This window comes from Pristis pectinata, chromosome 24 (assembly GCF_009764475.1).
Source record: "Pristis pectinata isolate sPriPec2 chromosome 24, sPriPec2.1.pri, whole genome shotgun sequence".
Taxonomy (NCBI): Eukaryota; Metazoa; Chordata; class Chondrichthyes; order Rhinopristiformes; family Pristidae; genus Pristis; species Pristis pectinata.
In genome coordinates this window covers 19,240,302-19,263,243 of record NC_067428.1, presented here as the reverse complement: position 1 = coordinate 19,263,243, position 22,942 = coordinate 19,240,302, and the positions used below count along the sequence as shown (strand labels likewise).

Genomic DNA, 22,942 nt, shown 5'->3' with positions numbered 1-22,942 from the left:
AAGATGGCAATATATCCCGACGGTTATTGTCACTGCAGGCACAACCACACAAATGTGACAAAATTAAGTACTGTAAATGCTTGATAGACTCCACCTCTGATTGCTCTGCCCAATTTTTCAATCCCTACATTAACCAGTTTCCCTTAACCATTCTCTTGGAATTGGTGATCAATGCTTCCAATGGCTTGAGCAATAATTTTCAATAGCTTGTTCTCTGACCTCATGCCAAAGATTGTGTGTTCAAGCAGCCCTTCAGCACATAACCCGAGCTAACACTCCAGTACCCCGTTGAATGTGCAGTGTTTCAAGTGTGATTTTAAAACTGAGGCCTCAAGTGGCCTTATTCAAACATACAAGGTTTGAAGGGTTACTTGACAGGGTAGATATTGAGACGTTTTCGCAAGTGGGACAGTCATGAACAAGGAGATAGAGCTACAAAATAAGGGGACAGTGGTCTACAACTGAGCTATGAAGAAATTTCTTCTCTCAGAGGGTAGTGAATCTCTGGAATTCTCTGCCCCCCACCACCCCCCTGCACCCCCCCCCCCCACCCCCAAGGGTGGTGGAGGCCAGATCATTAGATATATTTAAGGTGGAGATAAATATTTGAAAGATCAAGGAATTGAGGGCCATGGGGAACCAGCACAGAAGAGGAATTGATGCCAGCATGGATCAGCCATGATGACATTGAATGGACAGATAGGCTTGAGGGGCTGAGTGGCCTAATCCTGCTTCTATTTTCTTCTGTATTTGTTCTTTTTGGAGAATGACTAACACCATTTTGAAGAAGTTGTTCTCCAAGATCCTCCAGCTAATATTCATCCCTCAAGCAACAAGGTTGAATATCTGGTGATTATTTCACTGCTGCATTGAGATTTTCTCATCAGTGACAGTGACTATCCAACTTTAAAAATACTTCATTTGCTGCAAAATGCATTGGGGGGCCCTGAAGTCAAGAAAGTGCTTTATAAATGGAAGCTTCAGAGGGGAGATGAACAGATACCCTAGTAACTCAGCCAGAATTGGGCATGAGCTTCATAGTTCAAGGAATCAATGGGAGCAGGTACACAGAATTAATATAATTATATATACTGTTAAATTCTCTATTTAAAATTAAACTAAAAACTAGCAGTTTTGACGTTCAGAGCCAATGCAGCCTCAGTGAAGACTCAGTAGGGAGCAACAGAAGTGGGAACCATTAGAATCCTCATTTCTATCACATAAAAGAAAATGCAGAAATAACTCAAACAGCCAGATCAGGTCAGGGACAAGTTACAGATTATAAGGGACTCAGTAGGTCAAAGTAATTATGGGGGTGAACCAGAGGGCAGACCACATAAAACAGTGTGTGCTGGTTTCTCTGTAGACTCCTACCCTACCCCTTCTCCTCAAGGGAAGAGGAGGCAGAAGACCAGTGAGGGGGAGGAGTGGGCACTGCAGAGGTCAGGTGGGAATGAGGCGGGCAAGGAAAGGATTGTGGTTGGGTAGGAGGAGCTAGGGAAAATGCAGACAGAATCACAGGGAGGTGGGGTGGGGGGGGGGGGTTGGTGAAGGAACAAGCAAGAGAAGGAGGTAAAGGGATTCAGAGCGGCTGAGCCGAGCAGAGGTTCGCCAGTTGGATAAGTGCCAGGGCTCCATGCCAGCGCTCCTTCTGCTCTTGCAATTGGCGACCAGAATAGGGTGACAAATCTTCCTCCTCCTCTGGGTGGCTGCCTGCTGAGTTCTTCTGCCCCTGGTCAGCTTTCTGGAAACCTGTCTCTTCCTTCATAGGGGTCAGCCTCTGCTCCCGGCTCTGCCAGTACCTGAGGGAGTCACACAGTGAAGAAGAACATCAAGCTGGGGCAAAGAGTATTAAAGCAAGGAAGTTAGGCTGATCCTTTATAAAACACTGGAGTGCTGTGTTCAGTTCGGTTACCTATAACTCGAAGGATACAAAGACATCAGAGAGGTCCGCAAAATTTTGCAGGAATGCTTCCTGGGATGAAGGAGCACAGTTACAAAGAAAAATTAGAGAGGTGGGGACTGTTTTCTTTAAAGAGATGAAGGGAGATTTGATAAAAGTAAATAGACTGATGAGGAGTCTGGACAGAATGGATGGTGGGAGGCTGTTTCCTATGGTCGAGGGTTCAAGGAATGGAGGAGACAGATATAAAACAAATGGGAAAGGAATTAAGAGTGTCATGAGGAAAAACATTCTATAAGCAGTGTGCAATTGGAATCTGGAATACACTGCCTGCAGATGTGGTGGAGGCAGGTTTTATTGTGGCCTTCAAGAGGGAAATGGATAAAAATAATGCTGAATAAAAATTTGTAAAGCTGCATAGAATCGAGAACTGGCATGAACGTGATGGGTCAAATGGCTTCCCTCTGTGCTGGAAACATTCTACAATTCTACAAAGACAAGTCTGGCAGCACTTGCTTTCATCTGAACAGCCCCAACACTCCTGCACAATAGCTCAGCTAGTAACTTCACATTGCTCCCCACTGACACAGGCCGATTCCAGAATGTGCTAGTTGTACTTCCTCTACAACTCGAGGCTGCAGTTATATAGCACCTTTGACAAGGAAAATCACCCCAAAGATACAGACAAATGCAAAAGGCTTGGCCAAAGGGCTGGATTTTAAGGAATCCCATAAAAAAGAGGGGAGGGGTGTGAAGGGATTAACTAAACCAATAAGGAATTGCCAATAAGCTCGTCCACCCGACTGAGGTGAGAATGTGAACTCCCTACCAGAAGGTCATGTGTGGGAATGTAAAATCAACCTTTCTGCAGAATGCAGTGGATATGCATAATATACACACATGCATGCCTTTAACATGATTACTGGTCAGGAGTGGACTGTGTCCCTGCACATACAATACTCCCATGGGGTGTGGTCAAGATAGTCGAGGAAGTAGCATAAAGGTATTTAAGGAGAAAAATGGGGAGAAAACAAAGGATGAGAAGTTTATGTCATCAGAGTTCGACAAAGTAGGGAGAGACAAGCAGCACAAACACAGCAAGGACCAGGTGGGCCGAATGGCCTGTTACTGCACTGTAGCATTTGTTCAGAAGCAATTCTGAGGGATTGACGCTTGTACAAGCACCGAGGTTTAGACCATCACTTGACCAATTTAACCTTCCATCACTTCACCATGGAATTCACTCCATTCCTCTGGCTGGGCGAGGTGTGGAAGTGGTATTTAAATAATCACCCACTAAGGATTCCATACTTGATCCCTATGCAGAACATTTGGCTGGAAAGTGAAAAGATCTGGTTGTGAGACCCAATATCACCAACCCTTCCACCGTCAGCAAGATCACCAACTTTCACAACCTGAAAGGGGATCATTGCAGTGAATTTTAGGGAGGGTGCAGTGGCAGCAACTATAGGGCAGCACGAGCTGGCACCAAGATAGTGAGTGGGCTCCCTCACACCCCAATGGTTGTATGATTGGAGATCAGAGACCTTGGTCACTTACCTTGCAAGCCACGCTGCCACTGCCTTATCCTCTTCAATTGCCGTGGCACGGTCCTGGTCCGACGCACCCTGCTGTCTCCTCAGCCTGGCGTACGGGTGCTTGGCACAATGCCGGTTGGCATGAGCAAACTTCGTGGCACAGCCTGGTGAGAAACATCAGAAGGAAAATTTTCAGTGTCACTTAATTTAAATCCAATTAATTAAAATGAATTATTAATAAATAAGCAACTTATTTGGATCTGAATTAATTAAAAAAGGTTAATGACTGTGGAAAAAAAAACAGACTGCCATTTAAAATCCCATCTGGTTCACCAAGATCCATCAGAGAAGGAAATCCAACATCCTCGTCCTTGTGTGACTCCAGATTTAAAAGTTAGAGGCAATTATTGAATGGACAATAAATGCCAGCATTGCCAGCAACATCCACATCCTGTGTATGATTAAGTACATTAAACTTAAGAGTTACCATGGCTGTACTAATCGCCAGCAATACACATACTGGGCATCACACAGACCCAGCAGAGATACCTTTTTTTTAAAATCACGCTTTGTCTCCAGGAGGAAGCTAGGAACACATCCTTTGCAGCCTCTCACACTGTCACAGGCAACAGATAACAGTAAAACACCACAGCATCCCAAGAAGTGGTACCACACATGTATCCATGAATATATAGATATCCTATGGATATATTAGCATAGGTGAACAAAAGCTCAGAAGGTTTTAGGTGTGACTGATGGGATGACCGGCAGTGGAGGGATGGACAGTCGGCTATGGTTGGGGCTGAGATCCCAGAGATCTGCAGGCTGCAGAGGGTTACAGAGAAAGGGAAGAGGTGAGACAGTGGATGAATTTGAATAAGGATACAAGAAGAGTATGGCAGAATGTTCCTGAAGAATGCATCAATAATAGTGGTCCTGTGTCTCAAACCTATGTTCTAACCTGATCCCACATCCTCCAAATCCCACAGAGTTCATGAATCTAGCAACAGACACTGAGTATTCACAGCATTTTATGGTTAAGAATGCCAAAAAATTGAAGGAATCTCTCATCCTCTCTATTCTAAGGGGCTCTTTTTCTCCAACACTGTGAACACACCCCACTTCCCTGCCCCAAATGCCCCAGTACCATAATCACCTAACACAGGAAACATCAATCCCGACAAGCCCCTGAAGAATTCTACAAGTGTCAATGAGATCATCTCTCATTCTTTCAAATACAACCCCACCTCCTCAGTCCCTCCTCACAATGCAAGACCTGTAAAATGTGAACTTTAGGCAAAGACAATATGTTAGATTTTAAGAAAAATTAAGGAAGGAACAAAGATTACTCCTCCTGGAGGATCTGACAATCAGTCCAGGTGGATCTGCAGTACTGCATTGATTGAACACTCGACACCACTCACAGAACCTGGAAAATAAACATTTAGCTGGAATCTTTCAGGTCACCTTGCCCACTAAACACCAGGAAACTCATCCAAGGTCTCAGATGGGTCCGAGTGGGTGGCATTCTCACCTCTGAATCAGACAGTTGCGGATCAAGACTCAGCCCAGATTCCTGTGTCCAGGTTTCTGGACTAAGTTTCCCTTTGCAGTATTGAGGGAGTGCTGCACTGTCAAGAGCGAGGCCATCAGGCAAGGTGTTAAACAAAGGCTCATCTGTCCTCTCAGTTGGACATAAAGATCTAATCCAGAAACCCAGTGCCTTGACCAATCCTTTTCCTGAAACAGATCATCTGGTCATCAACAAATGGTTGGTTGTCGGAGCCTTCTGTGTACAAATCGGCTCCTGCATTTCTGCAAAGTTGCAAAGTTCTGCAAAGTTCTTTAGGGTGCAGAAATTCAAGCTCTCCCTTCAATCTACCATGAATTTCATTTAAAAAAAAGTTGCATTTGTCATTACCTTTCACAATCCCAGGATATCTGAAAGCAACTGTTTAGTTTCAGAAAAGCCTTAATCTGACTAAAAAGCACAACAGGCTTGTGGGGCTGAACACCCAGTTCCTTTTCTTACGACAGTTCTTTTGAAGGCCAAATGGCTATAAGATTTCATGAACTTCCTGATTAGTTCAGATGTGCCATACCTCCACCCACAACCGCATCCTACCTTCAACCCCACCCCTCACGTAAATAAGTGCCCACATTAACACCGGGAGTATTGCATGTAATGATATTCTCTTCTTTATTTAAGAAGAGACTATAATTACACTGAAGGCAATCCAGTGAAGGTTCACTAGTTTGATTCCTGAGATGAAGGGGTTGTCTTGTAGGAGTGATTGAGCAGGTTGGTTCCACACTCACGGAAGTTTAGAAGAATAAGAGGTGATCATACTGAAACATAAAAGGTATTGACAGAGTTGATACAGAAAGCAATTTTCCCCCAAGTTGGGAGTATCCAGAACTAGGAGCCAGTGGTGACAGCACCATGGTACAGCTAGTAGAGTTGCTGCTTCACAGCTCCAATGACCCAGGTTCAATCCTGACCCCCGATGCTGCCTGTGTGGAGTTTGCACGTACTCCATGTGACCATATGGATTTTCTACAGATGCTCAGGTTTCCTCCCACATCCCAAAGACATGCAGGTTGTAGGTTAATTAGCCACTATAAATTCTCTCCTAGTGTGTAGGTGAAAGATAGAATCCGTTGAGAATTGATAGGAGTGTGGAGACAATACAATGGGATTAGTGTAAATGGGTGCTTGATGGGCCCACCAGGTCCACACCAACCAAGAACCCACTTCTGTGCTCTATGACTCTACAAGAGTTTCAGAATAAGGGATCTCACATTTAGGGAAGAGAAGAGGGGGAATTTCTCTTAGAGGGTATGAATCTATGAAAATCTCAACTTCATAGAACTATGGAGGCAGAGTTCTTGAATATATTACAAATAAAATTCTTATGAGGCTTCGTAGTGTAGATATGTGGATGATGCTTCCTCTGTCTGGGGTCACAGTCTCAAAATAAAGTCTCAGCCACTTCAGACATGAGAAGAAACTTCTTCACCCAGAAGGTAATGAAGCTTTGGAGTTCACTACATCACAGAGCTGTGGAAACTGTCACTGAGCACATTCCAGACAGAGATTGATAGACCTTTAGATCTTAAGTGAATCAAGGGATGTTATGTTAATGCAGGAAAGTGGAGCAGAGGTACAAGATCAGCCATGATATTGCTGAATGGTAGAACAGGCATGAGGGCCCAGTACTCCTGCTTCCATTTCTTATATTCAAGGCTAAGAAAGACTTTTCGACTAAAAGGATATAAAAGGTTATTGCGATCAGACAGGAAACTGGAGCCAAGGCCAAGGTCAGATCAACATGATCTTACTCAATGGACCCTTGAGAGACTATATGGCCTAGTCTGCACCTAATTGTTGTGTTCCGATGTTGGCCACGTCCACCCCACCAATCCTCAGCAACTTCCCTGCCTCATCACTCACTCACCTGGCTCGGAACAGATGAAGGGCTTCTCACCAGTGTGCAGGCGCTGGTGCGTCTTGAGTTGTCCGCTCTGCACAAATGCCCTCCCACAGCTCGGGTAGTCACACACGTATGGCCTCTCACCTAACGCCGCACAGAAAGGGAGTGGAGGAAGATAAAGAAAGGAATGTTAAAGTAAAAGTACACAATAAAACAAATCACTTTTGCACGTGGTAAGGAGATCACAGACATCAAATTCTTAAAACATACTGCAGCTTTCCTGATAGATAACATTTTCAGAGTGATGAGGGATCAGTCATGGAGGTTTTTAAAAGGTCTAACAGTTTTCCTTAGAACCAGATTTTTTAAAAAATAGACTTATTTAATTATTTATATTTAATACCCCTCCCCTGCTATGGTGAAATTCAGACTCCTGTCTCTGGATCAACAGTTCAAAACCCTGGCTGCTGGTCCAATAATTTAACCACTATACCCATTTTTAATAATAAGGTACTGGAATCGGAAATGAAACGTTCTGTGGAGAGAGAAAAACGGATGTTTTTTCAGTTCAGTAACTTCCCTTCAGAACATCTCTGATCCAAGGTCACTGACCTGAAATGTTAACTTGATTCCTCTCACTGCAGGGGTTGCCTGGCTTACCGAGAAGTTCCAGCCTTACCTTACTTGTTTTCAAATTGGGAGGAGTGGGGTCTTGAGGAAGTAGAGAGACTAAAGTTCAAGACTTAGGCACCACAAAAGTACAAGGGAGGTTTCAGTTAATGGAAACAGTGTTGAGTGAGACCAAATTTAAAAGCCCGCAGATGAAACAAAAACTAACCTCCAAAAAAAAATTGAGTGGCTATGCTGGTATTGTTTCCTTCAGAACAAAGGCTAAGATTTAATCAAGGTGTATAAAATAGTGGTCAAGACAATGATGAACAGGGAGGATCTTTTTCCTTTGACAGAGGGGGTCAATAACCAGGGAACATAGATTTGAGGTGTGTGGGAAGAGGACTAGATGGGAGGTAAGAAAAATACATTTCATTGAGGGTGGTGAGGGTCTGGAAGTGATTGCTGGAAGTGGAGGTGGAGGCAGGAACCCTTATCACACTTAACCCTCAAGGGCTATTATGAGCAATTGAAATACTGTAATCTACAGGTTATGGAACAAGAGCTGAAATGTGGGATGTCTCCACCTTTTAGCATGGACATTATGGACTGAAAGGCCTCCTTCACTAAATTACAATGCTTCTAATTCACATGAAGCAATTTGATACAATTTCCATTACATTACCAAGACTTTTGTGAATGCAAGTAGACCACAAAAAGAAGGTAAGATCAAGATTGACAGAGATCCATAACTAGGACCTTGGAATGGAATCTGAGAAGGTGATAATGTGATGGGGTAACTGCAGTCAATGTAATCACAATGGGCATTTTGAAAGTTAATTGAAAGAGACCAATGAGTCGTATGCACTCTACACTCTTGCTTACCAGTGTGTGTCCTTTTGTGAGCTTGGAGTGATTTTTCCCGTGGGAATACTCTATTGCAGATGTGACAGCGGATCCGGCTGGTGGACAAAGTGCCTTCGGTGATCAAATCTCGGACTATCTCTGCTCTGGGGCGGCCACGCCGTATCCCATCCTGAAACACACAACCAGAGGGCATCAGCAGTGAAACCCTGACATTGCCAGGTTAGAGGCCTGCCTGAGTGAAGCAAGGAATATCACACTACCCTCTACTTATTCAGAAACTTTCCTGCCCCAAAGTACTACTGAGGAGCATCACAGAACCAAAATCAACACAGAGAGGTTTTAGGGAAAGTGAGTAAAAGAGGATAGAGCTCAAGAGACAGAGAGAGTTAGGGAAGGAATTTCAGAGCTTAGAACCCTGGCAGCTGAAAGCAAGGACACTAATTCTGGAGTCATTTAAGTGGTATGACTGAGAGGAGCACAGGTATCTCGGAAAGTTGAAAAGGTTAGAGGAGATTACAGATGTAGGGAGAGGCAAGGCTGTGAAGGGATGCAGAATCAAGGAGAAGAATTTTAGAATAGAGATTTTGATTAACTGGGGATACTGGAGTGATAGGTGAACAGGACTTAGTTTGAATTAGAACAGAGATACCAGAGCAGTGGATAAGAAGTATGCAGAGGGAGGGCTGATCAAGAGAGCAGGAGGTGAGAAAAGGCACAGGTGAGGGTTTCAGCAAACTGAGGCAAAGTCCCGATATGTGGTCCAAAGCTTAGCTCAGGATCAAGCACATCATGAAGGTTGTGAACAGTCCAGATCAGTTTCAAACAATTCCCAGGAGAGGAATGGAATCAATATCCAGGGAACAAAATTTGTTGCTAAGTTCTAAGACACAATATTTAGTTGGAGGATATTTCTGCTCATCCACAGAGTACTACAGAACAAAAACAGGCTCATCTACTCCACGCCGACCTGATCTTCTGCCTAGTCCCATCTACCTGCACCCGGACGTATCCCTCCAAACCCCTCTCATCCATGTACCTATCCAAACTTCTGCTAAATGTTACAAATGAACCCACACCTACCACTTCTGCTGGCAGCTCGTTCCACACTTGCACCACCCTCTGAGTGAATAAGTTTCCCCTTAAATATTTCACCTTTCACCCTAAACCTATGATGTCTAGTTCTAGTCCAATCTAAAGGGGAAAAGCCTGCATGCATTCACCCTATCTATACCCCTCATAATTTTGTATATCTCTATAAGATCTCCCCTCATTCTCCTGCACTCCAGGGAATAAAGTCCAAACCTATTCAACCTTTTCCTATAACTCAGGTCCTCAAGTCCCGGCAACATCCTTGTAAATTTTCTCTGCACTCTTTCAAGCTTATTGATATCTTTCCTGTAGGTAGCTGACCAGAACTGCACACAATCCTCTAAATTGGGCCTCACCAACGTCTTGTACAACTTCAACATAACATCCCAACTCCTGTACTCAATGCCCTGGTTTATGAAGGCCAATGTGCCAAATGCTGTCTTTACAACCCTATCTACCTGTGACACAACTTTCAAGGAACTATGGACCTGTATTCCCAGGTCCCTTTGTTCTACCGCACACCTCAGAGCCCTACCATTCACTGTGCAAGTCTTACCCTGGTTTGTCCTCCCCAAGTGCATCACCTCACACTTGTCTGCATTAAATTCCATCTGCCATTTTTCTGCCCATTTTCCTAGCTGGTCAAGATCACGTTGCAATCTTCAATAGCCTTCCTCAGTCTCCACTACGCCCCTAATCTTGGTGTCATCGGCAAATCTGCTGATCCAGTTTATCATCTAAATCATTAACATAAATGATAAACAAAAACAGACCCAGTACCAATCCCTGCAGTACATCACAAGTCACAGGCATCCAGTCAGAGAGACAACCATCTACTACCGCTCTCTGGCTTCTACCGCTAAGCCAATGTTGAATCCAATTGACTACTTCATCCTGAATGCCAAGCGACTTAACTTTCTGGAGCAGCCTCCCATGCAGGACTTTGTCAAAGGCCTTGCTAAAGTCCATGTAGACGACATCCACTGCCTTTCCTCGTTGACCCTCTTGGTAACCTCCTCGAAGAACTCTATAAGATTGGTTAGACGTGACCTACCATGCACAAAGCCACGTTGACTATCCCTAACCAAATACTTATATATCCTGTCCCTTAGAATACCTTCCAATAATTTACCCACGACTGATGTCAGGCTCGCCAACCTATAATTTCCCGGCTTATTCTTAGAGCCTTTCTTGAAAAATGGAACAACATTAGCTATCCTCCAGTCCTCCAGCACCTCACCCATGGCTAAGAACGTTTTAAATATCTCTGCCAGGGCCCCTGCAATTTCTGCACTAGCCTCCCACAAGGTCCAAGGGGACACCTTGTCAGGCCCTGAGGATTTATCCACCTTCATTCGCCTCAAGAGAACCAGCACCTCCTCTTCTATAATCCAGATACGGTCCATGACTTCACTACTCTTTTGCCTCAGTTCTATAGTCTCTGTGTCCATCTCCTCAGTAAATACAGATGCAAAAAAATATATTTAAGATCTCCCCCATCTCTCTAGGCTCTATGCGTAGATGACTACACTGACCTTCAAGAGGACCAATTTTGTCCCTTGCTACCCTTTTGTTCTTAATATAGCTACAGAAACTCTTGGGAGTCTCTTTCACCTTGTCTGCCAGAGCAATCTCATGTCCTCTTTTTGCCCTCCTGACTTCTCTCTTAAGTGTTCTCTTGCATTTCTTATACTCCTCACGTGCCTCATTTATTCCTAACTGCCTATACCCAAGAACATAAGAAATAGGAGCAGGAGTAGGCCATCTGGCCTGTCGAGCCTGCCCCGCCATTCAATAAGATCATGGCTGATCTGGCCGTGGACTCAGCTCCACCTACCTGCTTTTCCCCCATAACCCTTAATTCCCCTACTATGCAAAAATATATCTGTGTCTTAAATATATTTAATGAGGTAGCCTCTACTGCTTCACTAGTCAGAGAATTCCACAGATTCACTACTCTCTGGTAAAGCAGTTTCTCCTCATCCCTGTCCTAAATCTATTCCCCCCCAAATCTTGAGGCTTTGTCCCCTAGTTCCATCCTCACCTACCAGTGGAAACAACCTTCCTGCCTCCATCTTATCTATCCCTTTCATAACTTTATACGTTTCTATAAGATCCCTTCTCATTCTTCTGAATTCCAGCAAGTGTAATCCCAGGCGACACAATCTCTCCTCATAGGCGAACCCCCCCCCCCCCCATCTACGGAATCAACCCGGCGAACCTCTGCACCACCTCCAAAGCCAGTATATTTTTCCTCAAGTAAGGAGACCAGAACTGCATGCAGTACTCCAGGTGCGGCCTCACCAGTACCCTGTACAGTTGCAACATAACCTCCCTGCTCTTAAATTCAATCCCTCCGGCAATGAAGGCCAACGTTCCATTTGCCCCTTCCATAACCTGTTGCACCTGCAGACCAACCTTTTGCGATTCATGCACAAGCGCTCCCAAGTCCCTCTGCACAACAGCATGCTGCAATCTTTCACCATTTAGATAGTAATCTGATCTTCTATTTTTCCTTCCAAAGTGGTTGACCTCATATTTTCGAACATTGTACTCCATCTGCCAGACCCTTGCCCACTCACTTAACCTATCTATATCTCTCTGCAGACTCTCCGCATCCTCTGCGCAATTTGCTTTTCCACTCAATTTAGTGTCATCAGCAAACTTAGATACACTACACTTGGTCCCCTCTTCCAAATCGTTAACATAGATCGTGAATAGTTGTGGGTCCAGCTCCAACCCCTGCAGCACCCAGTTCACCACTGATTGCCAACCAGAGAAACACCCATTTATCACAACTCTCTGCCTTCTATTGGTTCGCCTATCCTCTATCCACTCTAATACATTACCCCCAACTCCATGCGTCCTTATCTTATAGATAAGTCTTTTATGCAGCTTCTTATCGAACACCTTCTGGAAATCCAAGAATACAACATCCACCTGTTCCCCTCTATCCACTGTGCTCATTATATCCTCAAAGAACTCCAATAAGTTTGTCAAACAGGACCTGCCCTTCCTGAATCCATGCTGTGTCTGCCTAATGGAACCACTTCCATCCAGATGTCTTGCTATTTCTTCCTCAAGCATTTTTCTGACTACAGATTTTAAGCTAACTGGCCTATAGTTACCTTCCTTTTGCCTACATCCTTTTTTTAAACAGTGGCGTGACATTTGTTGTCTTCCAATCCTCCGGGACCCGCCCAGAGTCCAGAGAATTTTGGTAAATTATCACAAATGCCTCTACTATAACTTCCGCCATTTCTTTCAGTACCCTGGGATGCATCCCATCAGGACCAGGGGATTTGTCTACCTTTAGGCCCACTAGTTTGCTCTTCACTACCTCTTTAGTGACAGCGATTGTATCGAAGTCCTCACCTCCCATCGCATCCATAACATCTCTCTTTGGCACGTTAGACGTGTCCTCCACTGCAAAGACCAACACAAAATAGTCGTTCAAGGCCTGGCCATTTCCACATTACCCAATATTAATCCCCCCTTCTCATCTTCTAAGGGACCTACGTTCACCTTAGCCACCCTTTTCTGTTTTATATGATTATAAAAATTCCCCCTTCTCATCTTCTAAGGGACCTACGTTCACTTTAGCCACCCTTTTCTGTTTTATATGATTATAAAAACTTTTACTATCTGTTTCTATATTTTGTGCCAGTTTACTTTCATAATCTGGCTTCCCTTTCCTTATTGCTTGCTTGGTGGTTCTTTGTCGCTTTTTAAAGTTCTCCCAATCTTCCAGTTTCCCACTACTCTTGGCAACTTTGTATGCATGAGCTTTTAGCTTGATGCCTTCTTTTATTTCCTTAGTTATCCAAGGCTGGCTCTCCCCACCCTTACTGTCCTTGCTTTTAACTGGAATATACTTTTGTTAAGCACCGTGAAAAATCTCTTTGAAAGACTTCCACTGTTCCTCAACTGTCCCACCATATAGCCTGTGTTTCCAGTCTACACTAGCCAACTTCTGCCTTATCCCGTTGTAGTCTCCCTTGTTTAGGCATAATGCACTGATTTTAGATCAAACTACTGCACCCTCCATTTATATGAGAAATTCAATCATACTGTGATCACCCTTTCCAAAAGGATCCCTAACTACAAGATTGTTAATTTTACCTGTCTCATTCCACAGGACCAGATCTAAGATAGCATTTTCCCTTGGAGGTTCACTAACATGTTGTTTAAGAAAGCTATCACGCATACATTCTATGAAGTCCTCTTCAAGACTGCCTCGACCAACTACATTCACCCAATCTATGTGGAAGTCAAAGTCCACCATGACAACTGCCTTACATACATCAAATATTTCTTGGTTTATTTGGTTTATTGCCTGTGCCACTGTAATGTTATTTTTTGGTGGCCTATAGACAATCCCACCAGTGATTTTTTTCCCTTACAAATCCTAATCTCTATCCAGATGGACTCAATATTCTGCTCCTTAGATCTTATATCAGCTCTATCACCCTGATCTCATTCTTAATTAAGAGCGCTACCCCACCTCCCTTACCTTCCTGCCTGTCCTTCCATATTACCTGATACCCTTGGATATTTAATTCCTACTCATCTCCACCCCACAACCACATTTCTGTAATGGCAACTAAATCATACCCCTTTGTTCTGATTTGTGCCACAAGTTCACTGACCTTGTTTCGAATACTATGGGCATTCAGGTAAAGTGCCCTTGCACTTATTGTCCTTTTAGAATCTAGTAACGTTTGCGTCCTTTGCGTTTTACTTTTCTGTACTCCACTCTCACTTTTCTCTTTTCTAACTTTTGCTCTGACCTCTGCTTCCCTCTGCATGGATTCCCATCCCCCTGCCATATTACTTTAAACCCTCCCAACAGCACTCGCAAACAATCCCCCTAGCACATTGATCCCAGTCCTGCCCAGGTGTAGACCAGTTTGTACTGGTCCCACCTCCCCCAGAACCATTCCAATGTCCCAGGAATCTGAAACCTTCCCTCCTGCACCACTGCTCAAGCCACGCATTCATCCTAACTATGCTGCTATTCCTACTCTGACTAGCATATGGCACAGGTAGTAATCCTAAAATCATTACCTTTGAGGTCCTACTTTTTAATCTATCTCCTAGCTCCCTAAATTCAGCTTGTCGGACCTCATCCTGCTTTTCTCCTCTATCGTTGGTACCTACGTGCACCATGACATCTGGCTGTTCACCCTCCCCCTTCCAGAATGCCCTGCAGCTGCTCCAAGACATCCCTGACCCATGCACCTGGGAGGCAACACACCAACTGGGAGTCCCATTTGCGGCCACAGAAGATCCTGTCTATTCCCCTTACCATGGAATTCCCTACCACTACAGCTCTGCCACTCTTTTTCCTGCCCTCCTGTGCAGCAGAGCCACTCACAGTGCCATGATCCTGGCTACTGCTGCCTTCCCCTGATGAGTCATCTCCCCCAACAGTATCAAAAGCAGTATATCTGTTTTGGAGGGAGATGACCGCAGGGGACTCCTACACACCTTCCTGCTACTGCTCTGCCTGTTGGTCATCCATTCCCTATCTTGCCATAGGCCCTGAAACTGTAGTGTGACCAACTCATTAAATGTGCTATCCACAACATTCTCAGCATTGCAGATGCTCCAAAGTGAATCCATGTGCAGCTCCAGTGCTGTCATGTGGTCTGTCAGGAGCTGCAGCTGGACACACTTCCTGCACACGTAGTCATCAGGGACAGTGGCAGCCTCCCTGAGTTCCCACATTGCACAGGAGAAGCATGACATGGGTCTGAGCTCACTTGCCATGACTAAAAAGCTTTGAGGGAAAATAAAGAGGCAGAAAAATTGAATAAGAATGTACCCTCACCTTAGTGTTGCTCGCCCTCCTCACTGAAGCCCGGTATTCACAGGTTGGTATTCACTCTCAAAATGGCTGATCAGCTTGACCCTAACTTTTTATTAGTTGCTGATAATTAGCTAATCACCTATTAACTAAAAATTAGCTGACTTCCCTCTTACATTCCCGCAAGTGAAACTCACAAGCACAGAGACTCACCTCTTTTCAACATCTCCCGCCACAAATCTTGCTCCAACCCCCGACTGCAAGGTGTCCTGATATGTGCCACCTTTTTCTTTACCAGGGTCTCAATAGCCCTCGATAACAAAGGTTCTCTAAACCTGTTACACTTGCCTTTTATTCTAACAGGAACATACAGATTTTGTACTCTCAATATTTCACTTTTGAAAGCCTCCCACTTACCAAGCATCTCTTTGCCGGAAAACAGCCTATCCCAATCCACACCTGCCAGATCCCTTCTGATGCCATCAAAATTGGCCTTACTCCAATTTAGAATCTCAACCAGAGGACCAGTCCTATCCTTTTCCATGATTATCTGGAAACTAATGGAATTACGATCACCAGATCCAAAATGTTTCCCTACACACACTTCTGTAACCTGCCCTGTCTTGTTCCCTAAGAGGAGATCCAGTATCGCACTCTCTCTAGTTGGGACCTCTACATATTAAGGAAGCTTTCCTGAACACATATGACAAACTCTATCCCATCCAATCCCTTTACAGTATGGGAGTTCCAGTCAATATGTGGAATGTTAAAATCACTTACTATCACAATCTTATATTTCTTGCAACTATCTGCTATCTCTCTACCAATTTGTTCTTCTAAATCCTGCTGACTATTGGGAGGTCTAAGATATAGACCCATTAACGTGGTCATCCCTTTCTTATTCCTTGGTTCCACCGATATTGCCTCAGTAGATGAGCTCTCCAATATGTCCTCTCTGAGCTCTGCCGTAACATTTTCCCTGATGAGTAATGCCACTCCTCCCTCTTTAATACCTTCCTCTCTATCACGTCTAAAATATCGGAACCCCGAAACATTGAGCTGCCAGTCCTGCCCATCCTGCAACCAAGTCTCACTAATGGCTACAACATCATAATTCCACGTGCTGATCCATTCATCTACTTTTCCTACAATACTCCTTGCACTGAAGTAGACACATCTCAGAACATTAGACCCACCATGCTTATCAACCAGTCAATTTCTGTCTTTGCTTGTAGGCTTAACATCTGCTTTCCCCACAGCCTCTCTACTTGCTGCCCTGGCACTCTCCTGCAACTCTAACTTAAACACCCCCCCCCCCCCCCCCAAGCAGCACTAGCAAACCTTCCTGCAAGGATATTGGTCTCCATCCAGTTCAGGTGTAAACCGTCCCATTTGAACAGGTTCCACCTGCCCTGGAAGAGAGCCCAAAGATCCAAAAATCTGAAGCCTTCCCCTCTACACCATCTCCTTAGCCATTTTAAATGTCAGGAAATCTTTGAAACAAATTGGAGACTTGAAAGAGGTAAAAACTGGTAATAATGGTAATAGTGTACCAGGTAGAATGGATGGCATAGTTGGCATATTCCAATGGGCTTCAATACTACTGAACCAGGCAGGTTGAAAGAATTACAGTATGTACAAATTGCCATCAGGTCCCTTTCCTTGCATACTATTTGACAACTTTAGCTGGAACATATTGATATCCGGTCAGGTATTAACTACCTCCATTTGTTTAAGATTTTTAATGCAGCAAAACACTCAGAGGCAGGAACACCAGTGACATTGAACAAAAACTGACCCCAAGCTATCCAAGAAGCTATCATGGCAAATCAAAAGCTTGTAGGTTTTAAAATAACTTGTTAAATGAAGAAAGAGAGGCAGACAGGTGTGTGAAGGGATTTTCAGAATAAGTGTTGTGACAGTGCAGCCTTTACGTATAGAGATGGACAGGAGACCAAAATTAGAACAGAGACCTCAGAAGGTGGAAAGGATGGAACTCTCTGCCGGTAAAGACACCAGAGGCAGAAATGTTGTTTCATTCAAACGTTACTTAGATAGACATTTCGAATTACATCATCTGAAAAGGCTGCAAACTGAACTGAAAGAAGGCTCAATACAGAATCGCGGAATGCCAGGAGACCTTTTGATCCATCTGCATACCATGCTTATGTAAGAGCAATCCAGCTAAATCACTTTCCTGCCCTCTCCCCATAAGCCTGAATGTGCCTCCACGACTCCTAATCATTTGCTGTGTAAAAACTAACAGGAAGGAAAATAAATGTCAGGCTTGCCGTGACACAAGCATCTAATGAATTTTTTTTAAAGAAAAAGATAATTTACTGGCTGAGGATGTTAAATAAATGCAAGTTTTTAAAGCCACTGTCATTATAAACGGGATTGCATGTCTGTTGGGTGGAATTTCAGGGAGATTTGGGAAGTTATTTCAATGTATTGGGTGATTAGGAGGGATCAGATTATGGAACTTTTCTCAGTAATATCAAAATTAATAACTGCAAAAGGGAGCAGTTTTGTTGCAATAGAACACTGCAGAAAGTCCCAGAATTTCCTCTTGCTTGACAGTCACTTTAAATTGGCGTTCCCACAATAGCCAATCAGACATGCACTCGTTCGGGGCGGGGCCACGCGTCTCCATGGCGATAGAATGTTGGCGCCTGCAACATTTTTGGCGGGTTCTACGCGGATATTTACAACTTTTATTTTATTTTTTAAAAATATCAATATTTAAATTACGCATAATAGCAATGATAAGAAAATAAGAGACTTTTCAAGCTGCGAATTTGCAGGCATTCAATTGAAAAATAACGCAATTCTGCAAATTTACCGTTCTATTTAGAAAGCCAGTTATATGTTTTTTTTAAAAAAGGACATCTGAAAAGCACATTACTCTCTGAGGAGAGGAAATGAAACTAAGAGATTTCCAACAAACTTACTTGGCTCCGGACCAAATGCAACTACAAGAAGCACTTTCAACTAACATTTATAACAATTTAAAATACAGATACAACGGATCAATTCGGTTTACTATAAGTACAAGGTCTTTGTTAAATGCCCTTCTCATCCTGACACAGCCATTTCCCACATAAGGTATTAAAATCCTGTTTGACAGCCTCTGGTCTGCACCAACTCCTTTAGGAGATTCATTCAATTGAGACAGAAATTGTTACTAGAACGGCAACATTCTTTTACCTTGTAGGCTGGGAGGTCAGGACTCTGCCCAGGCGAGATGGATCCTGCCGATCCGATGCTGGGAGTCGGGCTGAGGGTCATGTTGTTGGAGTTTTCCGGCCATTGGCATGGTAAATACATTGACAAGTGACCCAGATTTACCTCCTCTGAATTGCACGTGGATTTAATTACAGAGACAATCATCCGCTTGGGTGAATCGCAACCCGCAGCCCCAGACATAATGATATACATTGATTTTTCGTTAAAAAAAATGAAAGTCCAGTTCTTGTAAAGTCTCTTATCCTTCGTTGTCTCTCCCGCGTATTTTTGGCTGCTGGGAAATCTCATTGACCAATCAGACCAGAGACACGAGGGAGTCCCCGCGCTTTTCGCCCAATCATCTGGTGAGTTTGTGTGTGTCAAAGCTGGCATTTAAACTGATTTTTTAAAGCTGAGAGCGCCTTTAAAAAACTCTCCAAATGACTCAGGCGCTGGCAAGGCTAATGCGGAAGCACCGCATCACCCCGTGTGTTAGTAATAAGGAAAGTATGCTCTTAAATACCAGTCCCCTTTGCAGTTAACATACAGTAATATCGAAGGATCTGGAATACAGTAATTTTTCAGTTTAAAGAGGCAATGCCTTCTTGTCAATATATTCCGCATGTAGCCCAGCAAAATAAGAAACAGGAGCAGGAGTCGGCCCTTCCATCCTTCTATTCCATTCAATAAAATCGTCACTGAGTTTCTCCCTCCCTGGTAGAAAATCAATATATCCTTAATTCTTCTTTCAATATATTCTTCAATGCTCTTAGTATCTGAAAGCGTGCTGACCTTAATTTTGAAATATACACAACAATAAGACATCTATAATTGCAATAAGAAATCTTTTCTCTTGTACTTTAATCCCCTTTGTAATAAAAGCTAACGAACTGTTTGCTTTCCTAATTCTTTGATGCGTCTCTGTGATTCATGTAGAAGGACACACATGCCCTTCTGAAAACCACCTTCTCAATCATCTTCTACAAATATTCTGCTTTTATATTTTTTCTAACACTACAATTTCACATTTCTCACTTCATCACCTGCTACTTATGTGGCTTATCCTGGTTTCAGAAGTTAACAAAGGATTTCTGGCATAGAAAGAGGGCATTTCACCCAACCAGTCTATGGTGCACCCTACTTCTCCCTTCCTAAACTTACATCTGTTACCTCTACCTCACATGAGTGTGCAGTTTCTTCTCAAACGTTTCTATACTATTCAGCTTAATCACTCCCAGAAAACTCCACATTCAGACTAGTCCTTGAATTACTCCTGAATTCCCTCTCACAGCTCTGGAATCCTTCTCACAGCTCACCATCCCACCTGCAAACTAGATACAATGCCCCAAATTAATGATATAGATTCGAAATAGCTGAACCTAAAATACACTACTAGTTAGTCAACCAACCCGTAAAAGGCCCATTTATATAGATCTGAATTCAGTCTTCTGACTTGGAGACAAGATGGCTATCACTAATCATGCCTGACTCATATTGGGTTCTCTAGAAAAGATTCATTCTTTCTGCATGAGTGTAATGAACAATGTATTATTTCGGTACTGCAGGAAGCTCTCAGACAAATTATTTTGCTGGAAAAACAAGAGACTGCAGATGCTGGAATCTGGAGCAAAAAACGAATACTGAAGCAACTTAACAGGTTAAGCAGCATCTGTGGAGGGAAAGGAATTGTCAATGAAGTTATTCTGTTCTTGGACAGTGTCCATAAATCTGTACTTCTTGATGTGGATCACAGGACAGCAATAAATAGGAACTCTTGCTCTCCCTTTCCTACCTATGTGAATCAAGATCAGATGTAGTGATCCAGGCCATTTTTTTTAAAAATAGGAATGGGGGGGGGGGGAGCAAATGTGAGAATTGCCAGTGTTACAGCACCCATCCAACAGGTTATAACACACCCCAAAAGCAAAATAGTGCAGATTTGAAACAAAACAGAAAATGTTAGCAATATTCAGCAGGTCGTACAGCACCCCGGAAGAGTGCAATAGATTTAGCGTTTCAGGTTGATAACCATTCATTCATCAGAACACAAAAAAAACTTTTTAGAGGCAGAGAATGGAAAGAGAAAAAAATTGAAAAGCTTTTTGACAGAGTGAGAATCAAGAGATATAAAAGGATGATTGCACAAGGCATAAGGGGATAATAATGTGAGAAGTGAAGTCATCAGTTTCTCTGTATCTTAAACACAGTTACATATTCACTTTTTTCTGCAGTTTTGGTAAGAGATTGTTATCCTGAAATATTGGCCTGGATCTTGCTGGTAAATGGAAACAAGGCCACAGCTTCTCCACATTATCATCAAACGTGAAAATCCTGGATTTACTGAGATATGGAATGCTGAATCTGGCAATGTTCTCTGCAGGGAGTCCAACAGCAGAGTTCAATCTAGCTGAGATTCCACAGCATTTACAGTGGGGAATCAGTTCTCAAATCCTGCACTATTAAATCTGATGCTGGAACCAAGCAATGGAGATTGTAGGGCTGCAGATATAGAACAAAGTTCCGGTCATTTTGGTTTAAATCTTAAAACTTTAAACCATGTGTGTGTTTAAATGTTTTCAATTAACTTTTATTTAAAATTTGTTTTTTTAAATAATTAAAACAATTGACAGCTGGCAAAACTGGGGGAAGCTGTCAAACCATTCATGGATGTTTCTGTATCCAGGCTTCCTCTACAAGCTATGCCATTACTCAGGATGGCTCTTGGATCCAGATGTTTTGGGCCTGCAAACATCTGGCAAGTCTGGGTGTAGGGAAACCACCAGTGGCAACTCTGACCACCTGGTGCAGGCCAGTAATATTGCACCCCATTCCATTATTTCTCTTTCCACAGAACCTGGCAGTTTTTACAGAATTTGTCGATTTCAACTCAGCTCACCAGCATTGGCAGTGTTTGGCTTTCATATTAATCTTAAATTACAAGTTGACCCCCTCTGCTGAAAGACTGAGGTATAGCACTAACTCAGAATGCCAACAATAATCTACATTTATGTGGCACACAATGTAGAATATTACCCCAAAATGCTTCACACAGGTGTAATTTAAAACAAGGAGCTGCTGAGGCAGGGAAAGCGATATTTGTTGGTATGATCATATGCTTGGTCGAAGAGATGAATTTAAAGAGGATCCTGAATAGAAATCAATGGAGATATAAAGAGGTTCAGAATGATATTCATTCCAGAACTCGGCCTTGGGGATGTTCAGGTACCATCACCAATTAGAGGGTAAAAATCATGGACTGGTTTTGGGATTAGATGAGAATTTGGTGGGAGTGGGGTGATATTAGGGGGAGGGTATGAAAAGGATGGTGCAAGTTAGGATACAGCAGCAGAGATTTTGATGACTTCAAGTTTGCTGAGGCTTAAACAAAGGAGACTGGCCAGAAATCCATTGCAATAATTACCATGGGTTCACAGTATAGATGAATTGGGGTTGGTTGGCGTTCAACAATGTTACAGAGGTGGGATACAAGTGGTCTTTGTGATGGCTCAAATATGTGAACCAAAGTAGAGTTAAATCTGACACTAAAGTCATGAACATGTTGATTCAGCCTCAGAATGTTACCAGACAGATGAATGAATTAATTTACTTTTGCCATTTATTGCATCTCCCAGCTTCCCAGGTGAAGAATGACATGTTCTTGCAGTATAAAGTTCTGACTTTATTCCCACAATAGCTGAGAAGTTCACTCACTGTTCCACCAATAAGTTTAACTTTCATTCTCACAACAGTAGTTGGTCATCTTACATTAAATTTTTGTCAACTTTGTACAGCGGGACCTCACAAAAAGTCAGCAAGGAGAAATACGTCTTCAGACCATCAATTTGGAGGACTGAAGATGAGTCAACGGCAATAGTGGGATTGTACTGTGTCATGATTCCATCAGCTTTTGGAATGGGGAGATTTAAGCAGGTTCCTTCTTATGGGTGCTATTCATTGAATTCTACTGCAAAGCATGCCTTTCAGATAAGGAAGAAATCAAGCTTGACTGTGATGGTACATGTGGTTGAATAATCTGCTGATGCTAGCACTGGTCTGTGGTGCATTCAGTGAAGTTCTTTGAAGGATACTGTTACCCATAGAACTGTGTACATCAATGGGTTTCAAATAAGGAAGAGGAGTGCTGCAGTGAGCAATCAAAAAACCTCAAGTGAAAATAAGTCACCTCTAAGGCCAAATAAAAATTGACACAAATCAACAGTCCTGCTGAAATTCAGTTCTATGAACTTTAATGGAACCAAATTCCTGATTCCTCAAAGCATTTCCAGCATCTATAATCACACAAGTTGGGAGGATGATGGAATGCTCAGCACCCTCCTGGACAAGCCCAACTCCACACCCACCAGGACAAAGCAACCAATTTAGATGGCTATGTTCCACCACCTTGAATATTCACTCTCTCCAGTCTGAGTACCACCTATACAATTCACTCCAGTAATTCACCAAGATA

General features: G+C 43.1%; 1 protein-coding gene across 1 annotated transcript; it reads right to left on the bottom strand.

The window, feature by feature from the left end:
* Positions 1-586: 586 nt before the first annotated feature.
* Positions 587-18,718, bottom strand: LOC127582619 (zinc finger protein 367-like). Its single transcript, XM_052038062.1, has 5 exons — positions 18,457-18,718; positions 8,370-8,520; positions 6,900-7,019; positions 3,464-3,605; positions 587-1,802 (listed from the first exon to the last, which is right to left on the bottom strand). Exons 1-5 carry the CDS (start codon positions 18,685-18,687, stop codon positions 1,583-1,585), a joined length of 864 nt encoding a protein of 287 aa, XP_051894022.1. The 5' UTR covers positions 18,688-18,718; the 3' UTR covers positions 587-1,582.
* Between the last annotated feature and the right edge of the window lie 4,224 nt (positions 18,719-22,942).